General features: G+C 39.3%; 1 protein-coding gene across 1 annotated transcript in view; it reads right to left on the bottom strand.

Moving 5' to 3' along the window:
• LOC120532088 overlaps positions 1–20,969 on the bottom strand; it is a 33,084-nt gene that overhangs the window by 5,579 nt on the left and 6,536 nt on the right. Inside the window, exons 5-9 of the mRNA XM_039757992.1 lie at positions 19,792–19,903; positions 10,556–10,671; positions 4,898–4,991; positions 4,282–4,413; positions 578–727 (exon numbers count right to left, since the gene is read on the bottom strand). Coding sequence (XP_039613926.1) covers positions 578–727; positions 4,282–4,413; positions 4,898–4,991; positions 10,556–10,671; positions 19,792–19,903 — 604 coding nt within the window. The remainder of the gene's footprint in view (positions 1–577; positions 728–4,281; positions 4,414–4,897; positions 4,992–10,555; positions 10,672–19,791; positions 19,904–20,969) is intronic.

Raw genomic sequence — 20,969 nt, 5'->3', positions numbered from 1 at the left:
TTTCCATACTTGTTCTGAAATTAATCATGCTGTTTTGGCGCACAGGTTCTCATCTTAATACTTCTTTCTTAATGTTTATGTCAAAAGGTCAATACTTAATTCTGACATACAGTATTTTAAACACAGGTAAGACTGTAACACATCTCCCATCATAAATCAATTAGAAATTTAATGAGTGCAGTTTTTGTTGGATTCATTATTAAAACTGTGTGAAGGCCAACAAAGAAAAACAACTTTAGAACACATTTGTGTACAACATCTTGGTCAAAATCAATTCAACCTATTTACGTCTTTGTTACAGTTTCATCTCTCATTCACATGAAATCACATTAGGAATCATCATAGTTTTATGTTTTGCATTAATTACATTTTTTAGAGTTGAAGCCAAAGTGCATCCTAGTTTCTTTTACCTGTTTTTCACTATAATTAAATCTATTGTAAGAACTGTTCAGTTAATTTTTCTTTGTAAAGGTTCACCATGTAGCAAATAAAACAGTAATCTATTTATGATTAGATAATTAACTTCTTTTTCATGGATTTTGTAAAACTTGAAGAACAAAACAATTAACATGTAAACCTTTATGGCTTTATTGGGGATTTCAGGAAGAACCTCTTGTAGCTCACTATGTGTTGCCGCAAATAGCCAGTCAAGTGATGGTGTCCTTTTCAACATAAGTTGTGCTGCAAAGGAGTTAATACAAGGGAAACTGAGCAGGCATTGCTCTGCCTAAAATTAAAAAGAAATTAAAAGACAAAATGGTAACAAACAGCATTTCCTTTTTGCACAAATTAATTTTTAGAGTTTGCAAAAGAAACACTTTTCATTGAATCACTCTGGTTAACATAAAAAACACGTTAATGACTTTTTTTCTAAATGCATATACAGGCATTGCAGTATAAGTATTTTCGTCTTGGCCACATCCTAAACACCATGTGCCTTCCTCAAGTATTAAATGTCACAGGATAATTTACTTTGCATAGATGAACTATACTGGATTTACTGTGGAATCTTGTAGCCATTTCATTGGGCAGGGTACAACAAATTATGCATGTACAGTGCTATGCATTAAATTATTCACAAAAAAGTACATTGATATTGTAGTAGCAAAGGTACATCATGTAAAGCGACGCTATGATTTGTCATCTTTCATCGGCTCAAAGTTGGAGAACAGGTTACATACTGTATATATTGTTTTAAGATCAACATTGTATCGCTTTGTTTAAAATGAAAACAAAACAACAATCCAAAACCCCCTCAACCCAAACCAATCTGAGGTAATAAAAAAAAAATAAAATAAAGCAAAGCAGGACTCCAATGAGAGAACCCCAGCACAGCAAAGAAGAAAAGAGATCAAAAAAAGTGAAAAGGAGAAACCCCATCACAAAATGGATCCCAAACAGGCCTTAATTGCCTCCACAACATTAAGTTAGTTTTGTTTAACACATCCAGAGGCATTCTTGATCCAGGATGAAAAGAGTTCAAGAAGGACAAGATTATAAAATGATGACTTCCAATCTGAAGGAACAGCAAGATACCAGTAGTTACAAGGTGGGACAGCAAAGAAAGCCAAGTCCAGCAGGAACACAACTTGATGGGGCAGTTGTATTGGAGGGTAAGAATAACAGAGAGGGATTTGGCCACATAGCAACAGAGTAGTGTTGGACTGGTGCTGAAATGTTGACTTTGGTGTTGATACCAGCTTTTGAACCTCAGTACCAGTGGCAAAACAGTTGCAAAGCAGATAATGGATAACTACAAAATCCCACATCTTACTCCAGCCCCCTGATGTGCTGCACAGTTGCTCCCTTCCCTGTTGCTCATTGCTTCCCACTGGATAGCCGTGAAGTCTCAACTGTGTCGAAGCAATGGTGGGGTTGGATGCCCCCATGAAAATCCGATTGATTCAAAAACGTGTAATTTTATTTCGTGTAGTCTATAAAATAGATATTTTTCCACAAGTAAGGGAGGGTTTCACAGGAAAACTAACATTTTCTTCCAGTACCAAAAAACCCAAAATGCTGGTACCTTACCGGCTTAAAATTTGGGTTTTTTGGCACTTTCCAGTACTGGTATACCACACAATCCTACAACAGAAGGTAGCATCTGGAGGACATTCCAGGAGCATGTGGGAGTAGGTGGCAGAGGTAACAAAGGGGGTCTGGTTCTAACCCATGAGATGGAGCCTCAGCTGCAGTTTATGCAATCTTTCTGGACAAATTTATATTGTGGAGGTGGACTCCACGTCCTATGTGCACAGAAATTACCTGGAGAAAATGCAGAAGGTGGACGGGTTAGGGTTTCTGGACTGGGCAGAAATTAATATTTTTAGCCTCATTTTAAATTTCTCCATTTGTAGAATTGTTTGACCGAGACAATGGGGAGGAGAGGACTGAGCAAAATCCACATTTAAAGCAGAGTTACTAAACAAGTACAACAGTAGTGAAAATACATAATATAGTTAATATACAGTCCTCCTCTAGTGGTTCAATATCTGAAAATATCAAAAGGGATCAACACTGGAAGAAAATAAAGTGTCAAATGCTGTAACAAAAATAAAAATAATAACTGAAAACAAAATCCTGTAGCCCAGCAGGACCTATTATTATACACAGGCTTCTGTCTTTCTCATGCACTTTAGAAGAGTGATTGTGAAGGACCAGGAAGTTTGGTGCAATGGAGAAAGACTATCACCTACTTTGACACTACTTCTATTGAAATAACAGCAATTTAAAACAGTGCATTCCTGGCTAATAAAATATGCAAACATGTGATCTTAAAAATATATTAAACAGTTCTGAATGCATTAGATGATTTTAAATCTAAAAATGTTTATTTAAAACATTCAAGAATACTAAATTATAAATATTTTAGGGAGTTCAGTAAACGGATGTTACATTATTCAGACAGAAAAGAAATTAATTACTAAAAGAACCCATCAATTACATATATACTAAGAAAATAATATATTTTTATACTTTACAAAGTGCATACAAAGGTGAACAGTGGCATTTTTCCTACTTAAAATGTTCAATTTTTAAATAATATGTAACTTATTCAATATGTACCTTTTCAGATAAGTACAGACGGCTGTGGCATAGTGGATCCATGGCTCAGAAAAACTGACAGTTTTTAATAAATAAATAATGAACTCGCTCGTGCTGGGAAGTGGAGCAGGTGCGAGTGATCTGCCGTGAAGACACCCTTGTCTTCAGGTTGGTGCGAAGTGGTCAGTTGTCCGTGCACTGCCTTGCTGGCACGCGTGAGCAGTCTGATTTCCCACCTGGAAGTAGGTGAACAAGAGTAGAGCCCCAAGGAGGAGTGAGTGGCCATTGCTCAGGAAGGGGCTTTTGGTTGCTCCTGTTGAGCGTCATTGGGAGCAGGAGCGACCATTATGCTCTGGAGGTACACTCGCTGGGAGGAGCCTTTGAGACGGCAGCAGTGGGAGTACAGAGTGCCTACACTGGGTGGAGGCTGGATTGGTAGCGGTACGAGTGGAGCAAGGCTCAGTGGTCGCCCACGGACGCCGTAGGATAGGCGGCAGGGGACACGGGCTGGATGAGATGGAAGTCTGCACTTGCTGGTCGACATCTCTCTGGGCTGCGAGGTCTCAATAGGATAAGCTGGAGAGGCATCAGTTTTAAAGGAAGGCACCAGGGCTTGTGGGATTTGCAATGAATTTCCTGCAATGTGTTTTAACCTCATTTTTAATAGATTTTCCTGTTTTTTGATTTTTATCATCCACAGAACACTTCATCTTATGAATTATTTATTGACAGTTTGGAGTGCTGCACTTTTTGGAACACTTTGATTTATTTTAATAAAAGCACTTGCAGTTTTCACTATCCCCTTGCTTGGTGTGTTTTGTCCTCATCTGCCAAGCTCATCTCGGTCATGACTATCGACGGTGTTGGGTTCAAGAGGCTCCCATCATAGAAGAGAGAGCAAGGAGTTGACCTGCACCGTCACAGTGGCCAGACAAAAGGTAACACTACCATACTATCATAGGACACACTTTAACTTCTACTCAAAGCTACTGTAACTAAACAGCTGACAGCATCAAAATGTATTACTAATTCTGTACATTCTGTGACAATACAATTTTTGCTTTGGGGAACTAGGACTTCTGGGGAGCATTGGTCAGCTGTATTGTCAGACATATACTGGAAAACACAATAAAATTGTGATGTGGCACATGACATGTCGAAATATCATGTTCTCAAGCCTCCTTAAAGTAAAAAATACAAACAAATATATGACTCTCTGCACACAACGATGCTCACCTCTGATGCTACAACAGAAAGCCAAGATCTATCAAGCCAGATTAAGGGGTCAGTCTTGGAAGACATTAGTGTAAAGCTACCTATCTGATGTATTAGTTGTGCTGTTTCAGCTGTGTTTGATGAAATTAATACCTATAAAGAATACAGACATAATAAGTATAATAAATATATAAGACCATCATTTCACATCTCCAAAGGGGAGTTACTAATCCTGATTTAAAGGTTGTTATGATATTAACAGTCATTCTAATTTACTATTCTGGATACTCAAAGTATAGAATAATACAATAATAATGTACTCCAGATTTTTCTGTTTTGGTAAAATTTTGTGTATTTTAAAAGATTTTATTGGCAGTCAGTAGACAGTAGACAGTAGTTAGTTTGGTGGCGCTCATACAAATAAATCATGAATACAAATACACACCATGAAAACCATTAATAATTATTATTATAAGTTTATAAACCACCACTTTAGCATAAACACAAATGTTCATCAACTTATTGCTAAGGACAGCTATTTAATAATATTTCAGTGATGTAAGTATTGTGTTAATATGATTAGTAATTATGCTGGCACTTTCTCATTGTCCAAAGAAAATGCAAATAAATATTGTACCTTAATTTCCAGGTCCTCTGACTTTAGCCCCAAGAGCACTAGTGCAGCATATATTAGTACCAGATTACAGAATACTTTGCCAGTAAAAGTGTACCTATTGAAAATATTCCAATTTAGTTCATTAACAAGTAATGTAATAGTGATACTCTTCTCCTAATGTAACAAACAATAAGGCATAATATGATATAACGTCCAAAAAACACCTCTTTCATTTTAACTGCCTAAAGGACTGCAGATTAATTTGTTCTTAGAATAGGCAAATGGGGATACTGGCCATTGATAATACTAATGTGGTTTGTAAATGACCTGGTGGTGGATTTCTTTTTTGTATTGTATCATCTCATCATGTAAATGATTGATAGGATTGGGATCTAGTTACTCTTTGTGGCTAATGCAGCATTCTGAACTTGTTAGCCATGTACAATGGAACACTGTTCTGCTGAAAAAGTAAATTTGCAGAATAATACACTGCTGTTGTGAAGAGCTGCATTTCACCATTGGGTGATGTTCACAAACGCTGTAGCTTGCAAACTTTGAACTCAGCTGGACACAAACAATAAAGTTAAGTGGAAGCAGAAAGGCAATTTACAAGTCAAGGACATGGTTCAAATAGAGCACCAAGAAACAGAAAGCCTTGGCAGAACAGTGCTGTTATTGCAGTTGGGAAGAAGAAGAACACAAGGGAACAGCGTGCCTTCTGTATTAAATAATTGCTCCATGGATGCAAAAATAGAAGAATGGCACTGGCAGGACAGACGGAAGACTAAAAGATGCCCCCAGGGTGCCTGGTGGCAGTAATGTTGTCCACTAAAGTATATTTAGATACCTGCTATTATAGATGATGAACCACATAAAAGATGAGACTATAGTTAATAATCTAGTGTTAATATGGAAACATCTGCGGTGGGTTGGCACCCTGCCCAGGATTGGTTCCTGCCTTGTGCCCTGTGTTGGCTGGGATTGGCTCCAGCAGACCCCCGTGACCCTGTATTTGGATTCAGCGGGTTAGAAAATGGATGGATGGATGGAATATGGAAACATTTGAGGGGAAGCTTTTTTTTGCAGTGCCGGTGGTCTTAAAGAATAAGTTAGATGGTTTATGGGTTTTATACATGGAATTTATTAGTGATAGCTATATTTTAGATACTCACTTTGGACTTGAATATAGATAACAACCTACTTGAAAGCCAAGTTTCTGTTTTGTTGTTTGTCCAGTTGTGTGGCTTGTCTTATGTCCATTAGGTATTGAAAAACGTGGGTGTTGCTTCCTCATTTATAAGGGTCACAACTGTGACTTGGATATTTAACAACTTAATTACACAAGAGTATACAAACTCCACAAGAAAAAAACATTAATATAATGCTCTGATAGGATATTAAAAAACAAATTACATAGAAAAATTGTGTTCTTTAAAAGCAGTAAACAATGTAAAATAACACTTCATGTAATTTAGTCACTACATAAATTACTAAGTGTGAGTACAGTACTGTGCAAAAGTTTTAGACAGGTGTGAAAAAATGATTTAAACAAAGAATGCTTTCAGAAATATAAATAACGATTGTTTATTTTTATCAATTTACAAAATGCAAAGTGAGCGAACAAAAGAAAAATCTAAATCAAATCAATATTTGGTGTTACTACCTTTTGCCTTCAAACCAGCATCAATTCTTATAGGTACACTTGCACAAAGTCAGGGATTTTGTAGGATTATAGTCAGGTGTATGATCAACCAGTTATACCAAACAGGTGCTAATGATCATCAATGTCACATGTAGGTTGAAACAAAGTCATTAACTGAAACAGAAACAGCTGTGTAGGAGGCTTAAAACTGGGTGAGGAACAGCCAAACTCTGCTACCAAGGTGAGGTTGTGGAAGACAGTTTCATGTCATGGCAAGGTTGAGCACAGCAACAAGACACAAGGTAGTTATACTGCATCAGCAAGGTCTCTCCCAGACAAAGATTTCAAAGCAGACTGGGGTTTCAAGATGTGCTGTTCAAGCTCTTTTGAAGAAGCACAAAGAAACGGGCAACGTTGAGGATTGTAGACGCAGTGGTCAGCCAAGGAAACTTAGTGCAGCAGATGAAAGACACATCAAGCTTATTACCCTTCGAAATCAGAAGATGTCCAGCAGTGCCATCAAGCTCAGAACTTGCAGAAATCAGTGGGACCCAGGTACACCCATCTACTGTCCGGAGAAGTCTGGCCAGAAGTGGTCTTCATGGAAGAGTTGCAGCCAAAAAGCCATACCTCCGACGTGGAAACAAGGCCAAGCGACTCAAGTATGCACGAAAACATAGGAACTGGGGTGCAGAAAAATGGCAGCAGGTGCTCTGGACTGATAAGTCAAAATTTGAAATATTTGGCTTAGCAGAAGGCAGTTTGTTCGTTGAAGGGCTGGAAAGCGGTACAATAATGAGTGTCTGCAGGCAACAGTGAAGCATGATGGAGGTTCCTTGAACGTTTGGGGCTGTATTTCTGCAAATGCAGTTGGAGATTTGGTCAGGATTAATGGTGTTCTCAATGCTGAGAAATACAGGCAGATACTTATTCATCATACCATCAGGGAGGCGCATGATTGGCCCCAAATTTATTCTGCAGCAGGACAACGGCCCCAAATATACAGCCAAAGTCATTAAGAACTATCTTTAGCGTAAAGATGAACAAGAAGATCTGGAAGTGATGGTATGGCCCACACAGAGCCCAGATCTCAACATCATCGAGTGTGTCTGGGATTACATGAAGAGACAGAAGGATGCGAGGAAGCCTACATCCATAGAAGATCTGTAGTTAGTTCTCCAAGCTGTTTAGAACAACCTACCAGCCGAGTTCCTTCAAAAACTGTGTGCAAGTGTACCTAGAAGAATTGATGCTGTTTTGAAGGCAAAGGGTGGTCACACCAAATATTGATTTGATTTAGATTTCTCTTTTGTTCATTCATTGCATTTTGCTGATTGATGAAAATAAATGATTAACACTTCCATTTTTGAAAGGATTCTTTGTTTACAGCATTTTTTCACACCTGCCTAAAACTTTTGCACAGTAATGTATGTGTGCATTTGCCCTGTTATAGACTGGCATCCTGCTCAGGAGCTGTTCGTGCCTTGTGCCTGATGAATGCTGGGATAGGCTCCAGCTGTCCTGCAAACCTGCCCTGGATAAGCGAGTTGGGAAAATGAATGATGGGATGGATAAATATGAATCTAAGACAGGTTATCTTTACAAATTAGTTTCTTATTTTAAATTAGGGTGTAGTACAAGAATGGATTTAAAAAGATTCATTAAGGTAATCACATTAGCTTTTTTTATGAATCTTTCTTTCCCTTCCACCTACAGTGCATCCGGAAAGTATTCACCGCGCATCACTTTTTCCACATTTTGTTATATTACAGCCTTATTCCAAAACAAATTAAATTCATTTTTTTCCTAATAATTCTACACACAACACCCCATAATGACAATGTGAAAAAATTTTACTTGAGGTTTTTGTAAATTTATTAAAAATAAAAAAATTGAAAAAGCACATGTACATAAGTATTCACAGCCTTTGTCATGAAGCTCAAAATTGAGCTCAGGTGCATCCTGTTTCCCCTGATCATCCTTGAGATGTTTCTGCAGCTTAATTGGAGTCCACCTGTGGTAAATTCAGTTGATTGGACATGATTTGGAAAGGCACACACCTGTCTATTGTGGTCTATGGCCGGCTTGTCATCACGGCCAATACCCCCAGGCCACAAGATGGAGCTCTCCCTGCAGCATGGAGGTGCCCCGGATATCAGCAGGGAATCATGGAATTTGGAGTTTTCCCCTACAAACCTGCTGGATACTACAGGGGTCAACAGAGAATGCTGCAGGGAGGCATAGAGAGTCATATGTGCCCTATAACCTGAAAGTGCGTCATAGGCAAAGCGACAGCAGAAGTGACATACTTCCGGTATGAAGAAAAGGACTTTTTATTTGACCCGGAAGTGATAAGAATCACATGAACTGGGGATTGGAACACTTCCGGATCAGGGACTTTAAAAGGACTGTGACAGCTCCCAGACAGCAAGCTGAGCTGGGTGGAAGGGTAGCACCACATCTGGGAGTTGGAGGATTGGTTTATTGTAATTGTGGTTAATTTAATGAGTATTGTGGATAGGAAGGTGCTTTGTGCACTTTATTGTCCTAATAAATCAAGTATTTGGACTTTTACCGGGTGTCTGACGAGTGGTCTGAGTGTTCAAGGGGTCAGGAGAGCCCCAATCTGTCACACTATATAAGGTCCCACAGTTGACAGTTCATGTCAGAGCACAAACCAAGCATGAAGTCAAAGGAATTGTCTCAAGGCACAAATCTGGGGAAGGTTACAGAAAACTTTCTGCTGCTTTGAAGGTCCCAATGAGCACAGTGGCCTCCATCATCCGTAAGTGGAAGAAGTTCAAAACCACCAGGACTCTTCCTAGAACTGGCTGGCCATCTAAAATAGCGATCGGGGGAGAAGGGCCTTAGTCAGGGAGGTGACCAAGAACCCAATGGTCACTCTGTCAGAGCTCCAGAGGTCCTCTGTGGAGAGAGGAGAACCTTCCAGAAGGACAACCATCTCTGCAGCAATCCACCAATCAGGCCTGTATGGTAGAGTGGCCAGACGGAAGCCACTCCTTAGTAAAAGGAACATGGCAGCCCGCCTGGAGTTTGCCAAAAGGCACCTGAAGGACTCTCAAACCATGAGAAACAAAATTCTCTGGTCTGATGAGACAAAGATTGAACTCTTTGGTGTGAATGCTAGGCGTCACGTTTGGAGGAAACCAAGCACTGCTCATCACCAGGCCAATACCATCCCTAGAGTGACACATGGTGGTGGCAGCATCATGCTGTGGGGATGTTTTTCAGTGGCAGGAACTTGGAGAATAGTCAGGATAAAGGGAAAGACGACTGCAGCAATGTACAGAGACATCCTGGATGAAAACCTGCTCCAGAGTGCTCTTGACCTCAGACTGGGGCGACAGTTCATCTTTCAGCAGGACAACGACCCTAAGCACACAGCCAAGATATCAAAGGAGTGGCTTCAGGACAACTCTGTGAATGTCCTTGAGTGGCCCAGCCAGAGCCCAGACTTGAATCCGATTGAACATCTCTGGAGAGATCTTAAAATGGCTGTGCACCGACGCTTCCCATCCAACCTGATGGAGCTTGAGAGGTGCTGCAAAGAGGAATGGGCGAAACTGGCCAAGGATAGGTGTGCCAAGCTTGTGGCATCATATTCAAAAGACTTGAGGCTGTAATTGCTGCCAAAGGTGCATCGACAAAGTATTGAGCAAAGGCTGTGAATACTTATGTACATGTGGTTTCTCAGTTTTTTTTATTTTTAATAAATTTGAAAAAACCTGAAGTAAACTTTTTTCACGTTGTCATTATGAGGTGTTGTGTGTAGAATTCTGAGGAAAAAAATGAATTTAATCCATTTTGGAATAAGGCTGCAACATAACAAAATGTGGAAAAAGTGATGCGCTGTGAATACTTTCCGGATGCACTGTATAAGTCTGTTAGAAACAAGTAAATATAGCATATGACAAAAATGTGTCTCCAAAGTACTGAGAATGTATCCATCATCTCATCCTTACACTTGATAAATCAAATTTACTTACCAGGTCTTAGAATAACAAGCATTAGATTACCTTGATGTGTCTGTAACACTTAAAATTATCCAACAGCAGGTGTACTGCAGAGATAATGCCAGCATTCTCAGGATAAAGCAATCGGCTGCTTTCTCCTCTGTCAGCTGTTCTATTTCCTGGAAACAGTCAGCAAATCAAAAGCAGAATAAATAGGACATTTTCTAACTGGCATAGAGATTATTTTTGTATATCCTATAAAAGCTATTTAGTACCCACAAACTCTCAAATTTAAGTTTCCAAAATAAATCTTATGTGTGGCAGGGAACTAGATGGGTCTGGGACTTTTCAAACAAGCAGTATACTCTATAAACTAGAGGGCAGTGTTTTTCCCTTAAAGCTTTATTTAACCATTAAAACAATACAAACATTTAATGGAATCTGTTTTCTTAAAGTGACAACAGTTCAAATAGCATTGTAGAAAACTTTATACACAGGATACCAAACTTTGATTAAGCATTTAAGATTAAGTTTGCCCTTTTCTGTCTAAAATACATATTTGGGTGTATGTTTTATGGTCCTATGTGTACATAGAGGGCTAGCTGACACAGTCCTAGTGCTTCTCTCTCAGTTGTATAGCTGTGTGTTCTGAAGGAAGTCTGTTTTGTATTGCACAATAACCATTGATAAATACAGTTTAAATTTATTATATAATTAGGGGGCTTTGCCCCCTGCTCACTTCGCTTGCCAACCCCCCTCCTGCGCTTTGCGCTAGCCTCTTTGCTATTCTGTTGCTCGCGTATGGGGATGTGGTTGTACAATTTAAAAAGATTTTTATTTTCATGGGAATTGTTACATATGTATAATATAACTATTTTACATTACAGCGAGTAATTAACCATATTAAAAAAAGAGTTAAACATAATTTAAAAGTAAATTATGTTTCATGTTGCATTAGTTATTTATTACGTAATACGATTTTATTCTGTTTGGCTTTGAAATTTACGCAAATACTTTTTAAACTTAAACTTTAACTGTAAAACTTCAGTAAAAAGTATTTTTTGAACTGAATTTTTGTCAATATCGCATTGAATTTTCATTCTGTGTTTGGACTTTCATTGTGACAACGCAACATATAATTGCCCGTGATTGAATTTCATTTCTCTATTAAATAAAACGACTTTTTCGAATGTTTGGCTCTGAGATTTGTTAATCGTCTTTGCTATTCTAACGGGAAACTGTCAACATTTTAATACGAATGTCATATCAAGATCTCCTCTTTTGTGTAATGGTATTCATGGAAGATGTACTACATTACCTTTCTTGGATACATCTTTCTTTCTCCAGTAATTCGTGCGGTGGAAGACCGGACGGTGTTAATGGTTATAGGTATTCTTCGGCATATTGTAAGTTGACGTTTTCATCTTCCAAACGATCACCACCAACTGTTTCAGGATAGTCTATTGCTATTCATTTAACCAATTTACCGTGTAACCGATAGTCATTTTTGCCGCTAACTTGTGTGACTTCATCGTTTCTCAGTGCTAGGATTGCCCGTGTACTCATTTTTTCTGTTGATAACCCTTTGTGATGAAATTCTTCAATAAGATTTGGACATAATACGTCTTCTTCAATTGGGAACTTAAAGTGAGGAAAATGTTCAAATTTATAAGAGCTGAGATTGCAGAAACTGTGTCTGTCAAAAGCATTCACAAGAATGAGAGGTGAGATTACTGTGTGCATAGTTGAAAATGGATGAGAGGAGGGAGTGACTTGAAAAAATCTCTTGATCAAGGTCTCAAATCACGGGACTTGAAAAAAATCTCTTCCAAAAAAGTCTTGTCTCATCGCAAGATTATTTTATACTAGCAGAATACCCGCGCTTCACAGCGGAGAAGTAGTGTGTAAAAGAAGTTATGAAAAAGAAAAGGAAAAATTTTAAAAATAAAGTAACATGATTGTTAATGTAATTGTTTTGTCATTGATATGAGTGTTGTTGTCATATCTATATATCTATATCTATATCTATATATATATATATATATATATTGTGGTCCCCGGCCGAGACGCCCAGGAGGACGTGAGGAGGGCTTGTGCCTCCTCCAGACCGCGAGGGGGGTCCGTCCTGGTTCTGTTGGGGGCCACGGGTCGCGGGCATGGAAGCCCTACCCTGTAGGGGCCCGTGGTCACCGCTAGGCGGCGCCCGATGCCGGTTTATCCGTGTGGTCCTCGGCGGGGCTGGAGCCCGGCCGGGACGCCTTGGAGGACCAGAGGAGGGCGTGTGCCTCCTCCAGACCGAGTGGGGGCGTCCGTCCTGGTTATGCAGGGGGCCTCGGGTAGGGGGCTTTGAAGCCCAGCCCTGTAGGGACCCGTGGCCACCGCCAGGCGGCGCCCCAGTGCCTAATTGTCCCTGGAGCCCAGCACTTCCGCCACACCAGGAAGTGCTGGGGGGAAGACTTTATGTGGCGCCCGGAGAGCTGCCAGGAGGACAGCCAACACTTCCGCCATGCTGGGGCGTGGCTAAGGAGTGGATACCGGAAACACCTGGGGCTCATCCGGGAGCATTATATAAGGGGCCGCCTCCCTCCAGTCATTAGTGGATGTCGGGAGGAAGCAGATAGAGCTGGAGAGAGAGGACGGGAGGCGGACAGGAAGGCACAGAGACTGTGGGCCTGGACATAGGGGAAATTGGTGCAAGAAGGCACTGGGGGTGCATGTGAGCATAAACATTGTATATATTGTAAATAAATGGTGTGTTGGGTACCAAATATGTTGTCCGTCTGTGTGTGTCCGGGCCAGCGTTCACAATATATATATATATATATATATATATATATATATATATATATATATATAGTGACAGATTAAAGGGTTTTCCTCGCACCCTTGTACCCTCAGACCACACGTCAGACACCAGATAAAAAGTCCAATAATTATTTATTATAATAATAATTGTGCACAAAGCACCACCACTCCACTATTCTTCAATAAACAATACAATAAACCAATAAATCACAATCCTCCACTCCCAGACGCTTAGCCACCCTGCCTCCCAACTCAGCTCTCCGTCTGGGAGCTCCCACAGTCCTTTTATATTCCCTGACCCGGAAGTGTTCCCTATCTCCAGTCCATGTGATTCTCAATCACTTCCGGGTCAGGTAAAAGTTCTTTTCTTCAACCCGGAAGTCCGTCGCTCTTCCTATGACGAACCTCCGTCGGTGCCAGGGGCAACGACCCGGCCAGGACGCCTTGGAGGACCGGAAGTGGGCGTGTGCCCATCTGGGATCACGTGGGGGCCGCCTTCCTGGTTGCTTTGGGGGCCACGGGTTCAGGGCGTGGAAGCCCCACCCTGTAGGGGCCCGTGCTCACCGCCAGGAGGGGCCCCAATGCCTTGGGGACCCTGGACCTCAGAAATTCCGCCACACCAGTAAGTGCTGTGGGGAAGAGAAGCAGGGACACCCGGAGAGCTTCCGGAAGAATAGCCGGCACTTCTGCCACACTGGGGCGTGTCAGCGGGAGATTGCCGGGGAGCACCTGGAGCTCATCCGGGTGTGGATAAAAGGGGCCGCCTCCCTTCATTCAGGTTGAGAGTCGGGAGCGGAGAGGACTGAGCTGGAGAAGGCAAGGAGGCGGCCTGAAGAGAGTGAGAGAAAGGCATTGTGTGGCCAGGACTTTGGGGGTTTGGTGGTGCACTTACTGTAAATATTAGTGTAAATAAACATGTGTTTGGGTGACAATGATGGTGTCTGCCTGTCTGTGTCCGGGTCTACCTCCACAATATATATATATATATATATATATATATATATATATACACATATACATATGTACATATGTACATATATACACACACACCTATACTATGGGGTGCCAAACAGGCAAATACATTGATTTTCTGAATATATAAAGTCGGCGTCAGAATATATAAAGTCAAAATTTTAATATATAAAGTCATTCCCGAATATATAAAGTCAAAACTTGGAATATATAAAGTCACTGTCGGAATATATAAAGTCAAAACTTGAATATATAAAGTCATCGCTGGAATATATAAAGTCAAAAGTTGAATATATAAAGTCAGCGTTGGAATATATAAAGTCATTCCTGATTATATAAAGTCAACATCGGAGTATATAAACTCATTCCTGAATATATAAAGTCAAAGACAAAATCTATTGATTGAAACGACTCTGAACTGAAATAAGTTAACAAAAACGTATTCAGAAAAATACATTAAAAAAAACACTGTTCGGTTTATGTTTTGAAAATGATGCATGTGCCCTGCTCAGGATTGGTTCCTGCCTTGTGCCCAGTGTTGGCTGGGATTGGCTCCAGCAGACCCCCGTGACCCTGTGGTCGGATTCAACGGGTTGGAAAATGGATGGATATTCCAGCGCTGACTTTGTATATTCCGATGCTGACTTTATATATTTAAGTTTTGACTTTATATATTGTAGCGCTTACTTTATATATTCCGAAATATTCCAACGCCGTCTTTATATAATCAAGTTTTGACTTTATATATTTGGGAATGACTTTATATATACAAGTTTTGACTTTATATAGTTAAATTTAGTCATCATTGCATAACTTTTTCTTTACCATAGAAATTTAAAGACTAAATTCAACTTCCATTCCTACCAAAGATATTTCTGGGGACTAAATAGAATCTACTTATATCCAAATTCGAGCTATTGAGCTGTCACCTGCCTGCCTGAATAAGTCACCCTTGCTTCACTCTTACTTTTTTACCGTTCATTTAATCATGGCTAGTGGCGGAAAAATGTATAAAATGGAAGGAGGATTACACTGAGTATGGCTTTACCAAAACAATTATTGATGGTGAATCGATTATTCATAAAGATTCAATTGGTGATCTATTTTTCTGTGTTAACCTCATATTTTTTCATACTTCTTCTCAAACCAAGGGGGTGCGAGGGTAAAATGAATCGGGAAGCGCTGATCAATGTAATCGGTGTACCAGGAAATCATGCATTGACAGAAGTTCCCTTTGCTTGGAATTGAAAGTGTGATTAAATGCATTATTTTTTAACGCGTTATGGAGCACATGCATCGAAGCTTCTCAGCTGTGCTTGTGCTAAGAAAAGGAAACATTTTAAAAATAACGTAACACAATTGTCAATGTGACCTTTTGTAAGTGGTGCCTGGAGGATTCAGTGTGGAGAAACTCTACAGACAGTGTGTGTATTAACTTGTGGATTTTTCTGTGAGTATTTGGTAGCAGCGTCACAAAGTCACTTCTGTAAGACTGCATTAGCTGTGGAGCTCAGCTCAGAGCGAAATGAGGTGAATGGGAGGGGAGATGATGACGTGACTCCCCCACCCGCCTTAACTGTCAATCCCCCACAAACACAGTCTCTCGGAATTTGCATAAGCACAGCCCTTTACCTGCAATTTTAACTTAGTTACAAAGTGATCAAAACTCTCGTTTATATCCTGCGTCCTCTCATTAAACTTGTATCCCGCATTACCCGTGGGCATGACAAACGCCAGCGGCAGCATGTCTATGAACTTAATTTAAACTTTAGGTTTACACCGTGCTTTGTTTCCGAAGTAGCAGCACTCATGAATATGGTTGTATATGTCACTCGCTTGCTTATTATTGTTTCGCTGCCTTCTCAATTATATAATGCATGTTTTCTTCAGCGCTTTTTGGAGCTCTTCCTGGTTTTCTACGTACTCCGTTGACAGTCAGTTCACGTGATTACGTGGGAGGCGTGATGATGTCACACGAAACTCCGCCCCCCCCACGGCTTTCGAGCTCAACTCCATTACAGTATATGGAGAAATATACCTTCCAGTTATGACCATTACGCGTAGAATTTCGAAATGAAACCTGGCCAACTTTTGTAAGAAAGCTGTAAGGAATGAGCCTGCCAAATTTCAGCCTTCTACCTACACGAGAAGTTGGAGAATTAGTGATGAGTCAGTGAGTGAGTGAGTGAGTGAGTCAGTCAGTCAGTCAGTGAGGGCTTTGCCTTTTATTAGTATAGATAATAGAGAGATTAGATTGGGATGACTGTAAAGCATTTAAAAAAAAACTGCTACAATACATTTTATTTATTGTCTCCTCTGCAGCTGCAATGGTAGTACTGTACATTAATAAACAAATAAAAGATCTGTGGGGACAGTTCAGAAAGTTTTGAGCCAGGCCTATTAGGAGAAACACCAATAAAACAAAGCAAGTTTTAGTCATCAACATAATCTAAATGCTCTTCAATGTACTGTTATAACATTCACATTATTTTCTAATGCCACTCAAGTAAAACTTTGTCTTACTTTCACAACCATTTTTCTGTAGCTGACCTGATATCTTCATCCCCCTCTTAGCATGTCCCACCTATGTTTCCCTTCAGACTGGGTAAAAGCTGGTAGTCACACAGGACCAGATATGGAAGGTGTAATGGCTGTTCAAATACAAAGTTTCAGACAGCAGCTTTTGCATCCCATTGTGTGTGGGGACATTGTCATGTAGCTGAAGAGGGCATGCTTAACAGCTTTCCTCATCAGTTTTCTCTGACTGATTACCACAAATGACAGAGCAGTTCGGTGTAATATTAATTGATTATGTGAGTCTTTTGAAACATGTAATCAACATGGACTCCATCTGTGACATCATAATAAATTGTGCACCTGTTTTCTGGCACTGTTTTGGAACTGCAATTTCTTTGTCACCATGCTTCCAAAGTTTCAATTATTTTTATTCTAGGTCATAAAAAGTATGCAAATTTCTAATTACACTTAACTTATAGTGAATTATCAAAATTATTTTATATTTTCCAGTTGCTAATTTTGTCTTTGCAACACCAGGTCCTAAAATTTCACAATACGTGCATTCTACTTGGCAAATCTCCACCACTTTGTGTTGTGCTCAACGGGGGGAGAACCAGCGGTACAAAGGACAACAGCTAGACTCCAGGAACAGCAGGAAATTATTGTACCATGACTGCAGTGTGCAGAGAACAACCAAGAGCTCCAAAGAGCACTGAACAAAAAACGCATTACACAATTGAGAAGGCAGCAAAAGAATATGAAGTGAGTGACGCATACAAGCATATTCATAAGTGCAGCTACTGCGGAAACAAAGCACGGTGTAAACCTTAAGCTTAAATTACGTTCTTAGACACTCTACCGCTGGCGTTTGTCATGCCTCCGACGAATACGATATTCGCGAGATATAAGTTTAATGAGAAGACGCAAGGTATAAACGAGACTTTTGATCACTTTGTAACAGAGTTAAAATTGCTGTAACGGAGTTAAAATTGCTGGTGAAGGACTGTGCTTATGCAAACGAATAGGAAAGCAAACTGTAAAGCTTAACTTTAAATTAAGTTCATAGACATGCTGCCGCTGGCGTTTTTCATGCCTAAGACGAATACGATATTCGCGAGATACAAGATTAATAAGAAGACGCAGTATATAAACGCGACTTTTGATCAGTTTGTAATGGAGTTAAAATTGCTGATGAAGGACTGTACTTATGCAAATGAAGATGAGATGGTCAGGGATAGACCAGTGTTTGGCACAAACTCAGCAAAAGTGCGAAAGAAACTTTTAAGTGCTGGGTCTGAGCTAACATTAAATAAAGCCGTGGACATCGCAAGATCGTACGAGATAGCACAAGCACAGCTGAGAACCTTCGATGCATGTACTCCGAGCGGCTCACGTGAACTGACTGTGAACGCAGTACACAGGCAAAAAGCAAGAGCTCCAAAGAGCGCTGAACAAAAAACGCATTACACAATTGAGATGGCAGCAATAGAATATGAAGTGACTGATGCATACACGCATATTCATAAGTTCACCTACTGCGGAAACAAACCACACGGTGGAAAAAGTAAATGTCCAACTAAAGGAAGACAGTGTAAAAAATGTGGTAAATTGAAGCACTTCGCTAAAGTTTGCAGGACTGGGAAAGGTAAACCCGTGCATGCAGTGTGTGATGTCTCAGATAAAGAGAAAGACGAGCTGTTTATTGATGCAGTAGGACAGAAACAGGAACCCTCTGACGCTGAACAAGCCTTTGTAGACATATCAATAGGAAAACAAGGTGTAAAGCTTAAGTTTAAATTACGTTTATAAACACGGTGCCGCTAAATATTCGCAGGCAAATCCACAACTTAATACCGGGAATGCCTGTTAAACATCTTAGATTCACGAGTAATGATTTGGGTGGTGATCACTTCGATGAATGAAACCTGCTATCTTTACAACGGTTGACAACGAAGATGAGATGGTCAGGGATAGACTAGACAAACACGGAATGTAACTTGAACGCAACACATCCTCCAAATACGAACCTGATTGAAAGAAATAATGATAATCAAATCCTTGATGACAGCAACACTCATAACACAAAACAATTACATTGACAATCATGTTACGTTATTTTTAAAATGTTTCCTTTTCTTTTTCATAACTTTTTTAACACACTACTTCTCCGCTGCAAAGCGCGGGTATTTTGCTAGTTAATAATAAATAACCGTATCTGCCACATAACCACGTGGTGAGGAGACCAGTTCTACTTAGTTTTCTTTCACAGCAGGATCTTTCCTTTTCATGTGCTCAAACATACCTGTACATGTAGTATTGCCATTAGTACTGCCTTCATATTCTGCAGGTTATATTTTTTTCTTCTGTTGTATGAAAATGTTCCTACATGGTCTCATTCTGAAATTCCCACCATAGTTATTTCTCATTGACATTTTTTATAGTTACAATACTGTGTCCAGCAAGAAAATTCACCCAGGGTTGTGTAACCTCCCTAATAGCAGCTGGGACAAACCTCATTCCTTCAACTGAGCTTTGCTACAATGAGCAGGAGAAATCCTGGAAAAAGGCAAGTATAGCAAGGCTGTTACTGGTGGAAGTCGCTGCAAAAGCAGGTCAAGTCATTAACCTGCTGGAGGTATGAGATCTCTTTAAAAATGTTAACAAAAGAAATGGACACCAGAAATATAGGTCAATGATTTTTCATTGTTGTCAATACAGTGTATCGAATAATTATTTCAGTTCTACATGTATTGTAAGTTATCATGTACAGTATGTGCACAATCTAAGTTATCAGTCAGTGCTGTTCTGTTTCTTTTTGCATTTTTTAAAATATACTGGAAATGAGATACAAGTTAACTTAAAATTTCATTTTCACTAATCAACATTTGCACATTTTTACTAGTTAACATTTTACACTTGTGAAACTTTTACACTACACATTTGTACAGATCAATATGTTTTCTTATTTTAATATTTCTTCATCAGTGAATTAGTAAACTGAATACCTGTACAACTACTGCAGTACTTTCATCTACTGTAATAATTGCCTCACACAACATTCCTTCAAAAAGTTGCACGGACACAGGACAGCTTCTTTCTAAAATAGTAATATTATATCTGCAATATAAATATGCAAACATGGTTAAATATAGTATTATTTGGTTACTGATAAAATATTTCTTAGATATCGTAATTAAAGTTACATTGCTGGAGATCATGAAAACAGTATGAGCAGGCTTAGTTCTTGCTAATGTCTCGGTTTCATTTCCACTGATGCTTGCTGATCACAAACTACCAGGAAATGCATGGGAAGTGGAAAAAGCAACATAAATATACTTGCATGTTTACATTTTCAAAAAGTACTTAGTAGTCACTGTATAGATTATTTTTATTTTATACATTATGATAATGATGATAGTATCTAACATTGCTATCTGCAAACTATAAAGTTGTAAGAGACTTTGAATAGGGTCCAAGCAGCTAAATTATTATCATTACAAAACAACTTATTGATCACAAGATGTACAACAGAATATAACCATAACATTTTAAATATTGCAATTATTTTACAGCACTCCCATATGTTATGATTTGTGATATACTTGAATATGTCATTTGAAAGTTCAGTACGAACTGAGCACAATTATTGTATTATATGCCTTTAAAGAACATGTTTAAATAAACCATGTTTTATATTTCTCTGCAATTTCACAGATATCATCACTACTACAAATTATGCATTTACAATTTTTAGAATTGTTTTTGGTCTGAAACACTTTGAAAATGTATAATTTCTTCCATTCTCTGGACCAGTTTGTTTCATTAGAGAGAGAGAAAACCCAACCCTGTGTAGGATGCCAGTCCTTGACAAGAGATACACAAACACAAACATCCAAACACATTAACACAGGGGCCACTTAAAAAATGCCAAACTAATATACCCATCTTTTGGATGAAAAAGTAAATCAGAGCAGTTGTGGGAATATAAATAAATGAACACATAGATGGATGGAAAGATAGACAGATAAAGGCACAGTGAACTGGCATTAGTTATGCATACACAAATAAAAGATATTCTTTTAACTACCCATCCACTAATATAAAAAAAATATTGTGTTTTACATTTGCAGAAAGTAATTACATCTTCATATTACTGCTATATGTATTGTTAAGAAAAACAAAA

Source organism: Polypterus senegalus, chromosome 7 (genome assembly GCF_016835505.1).
Source record: "Polypterus senegalus isolate Bchr_013 chromosome 7, ASM1683550v1, whole genome shotgun sequence".
Lineage (NCBI taxonomy): Eukaryota > Metazoa > Chordata > Cladistia > Polypteriformes > Polypteridae > Polypterus > Polypterus senegalus.
Note: the sequence above shows the minus strand (reverse complement) of the source record. Positions and strands in the feature narration are given on the sequence as shown.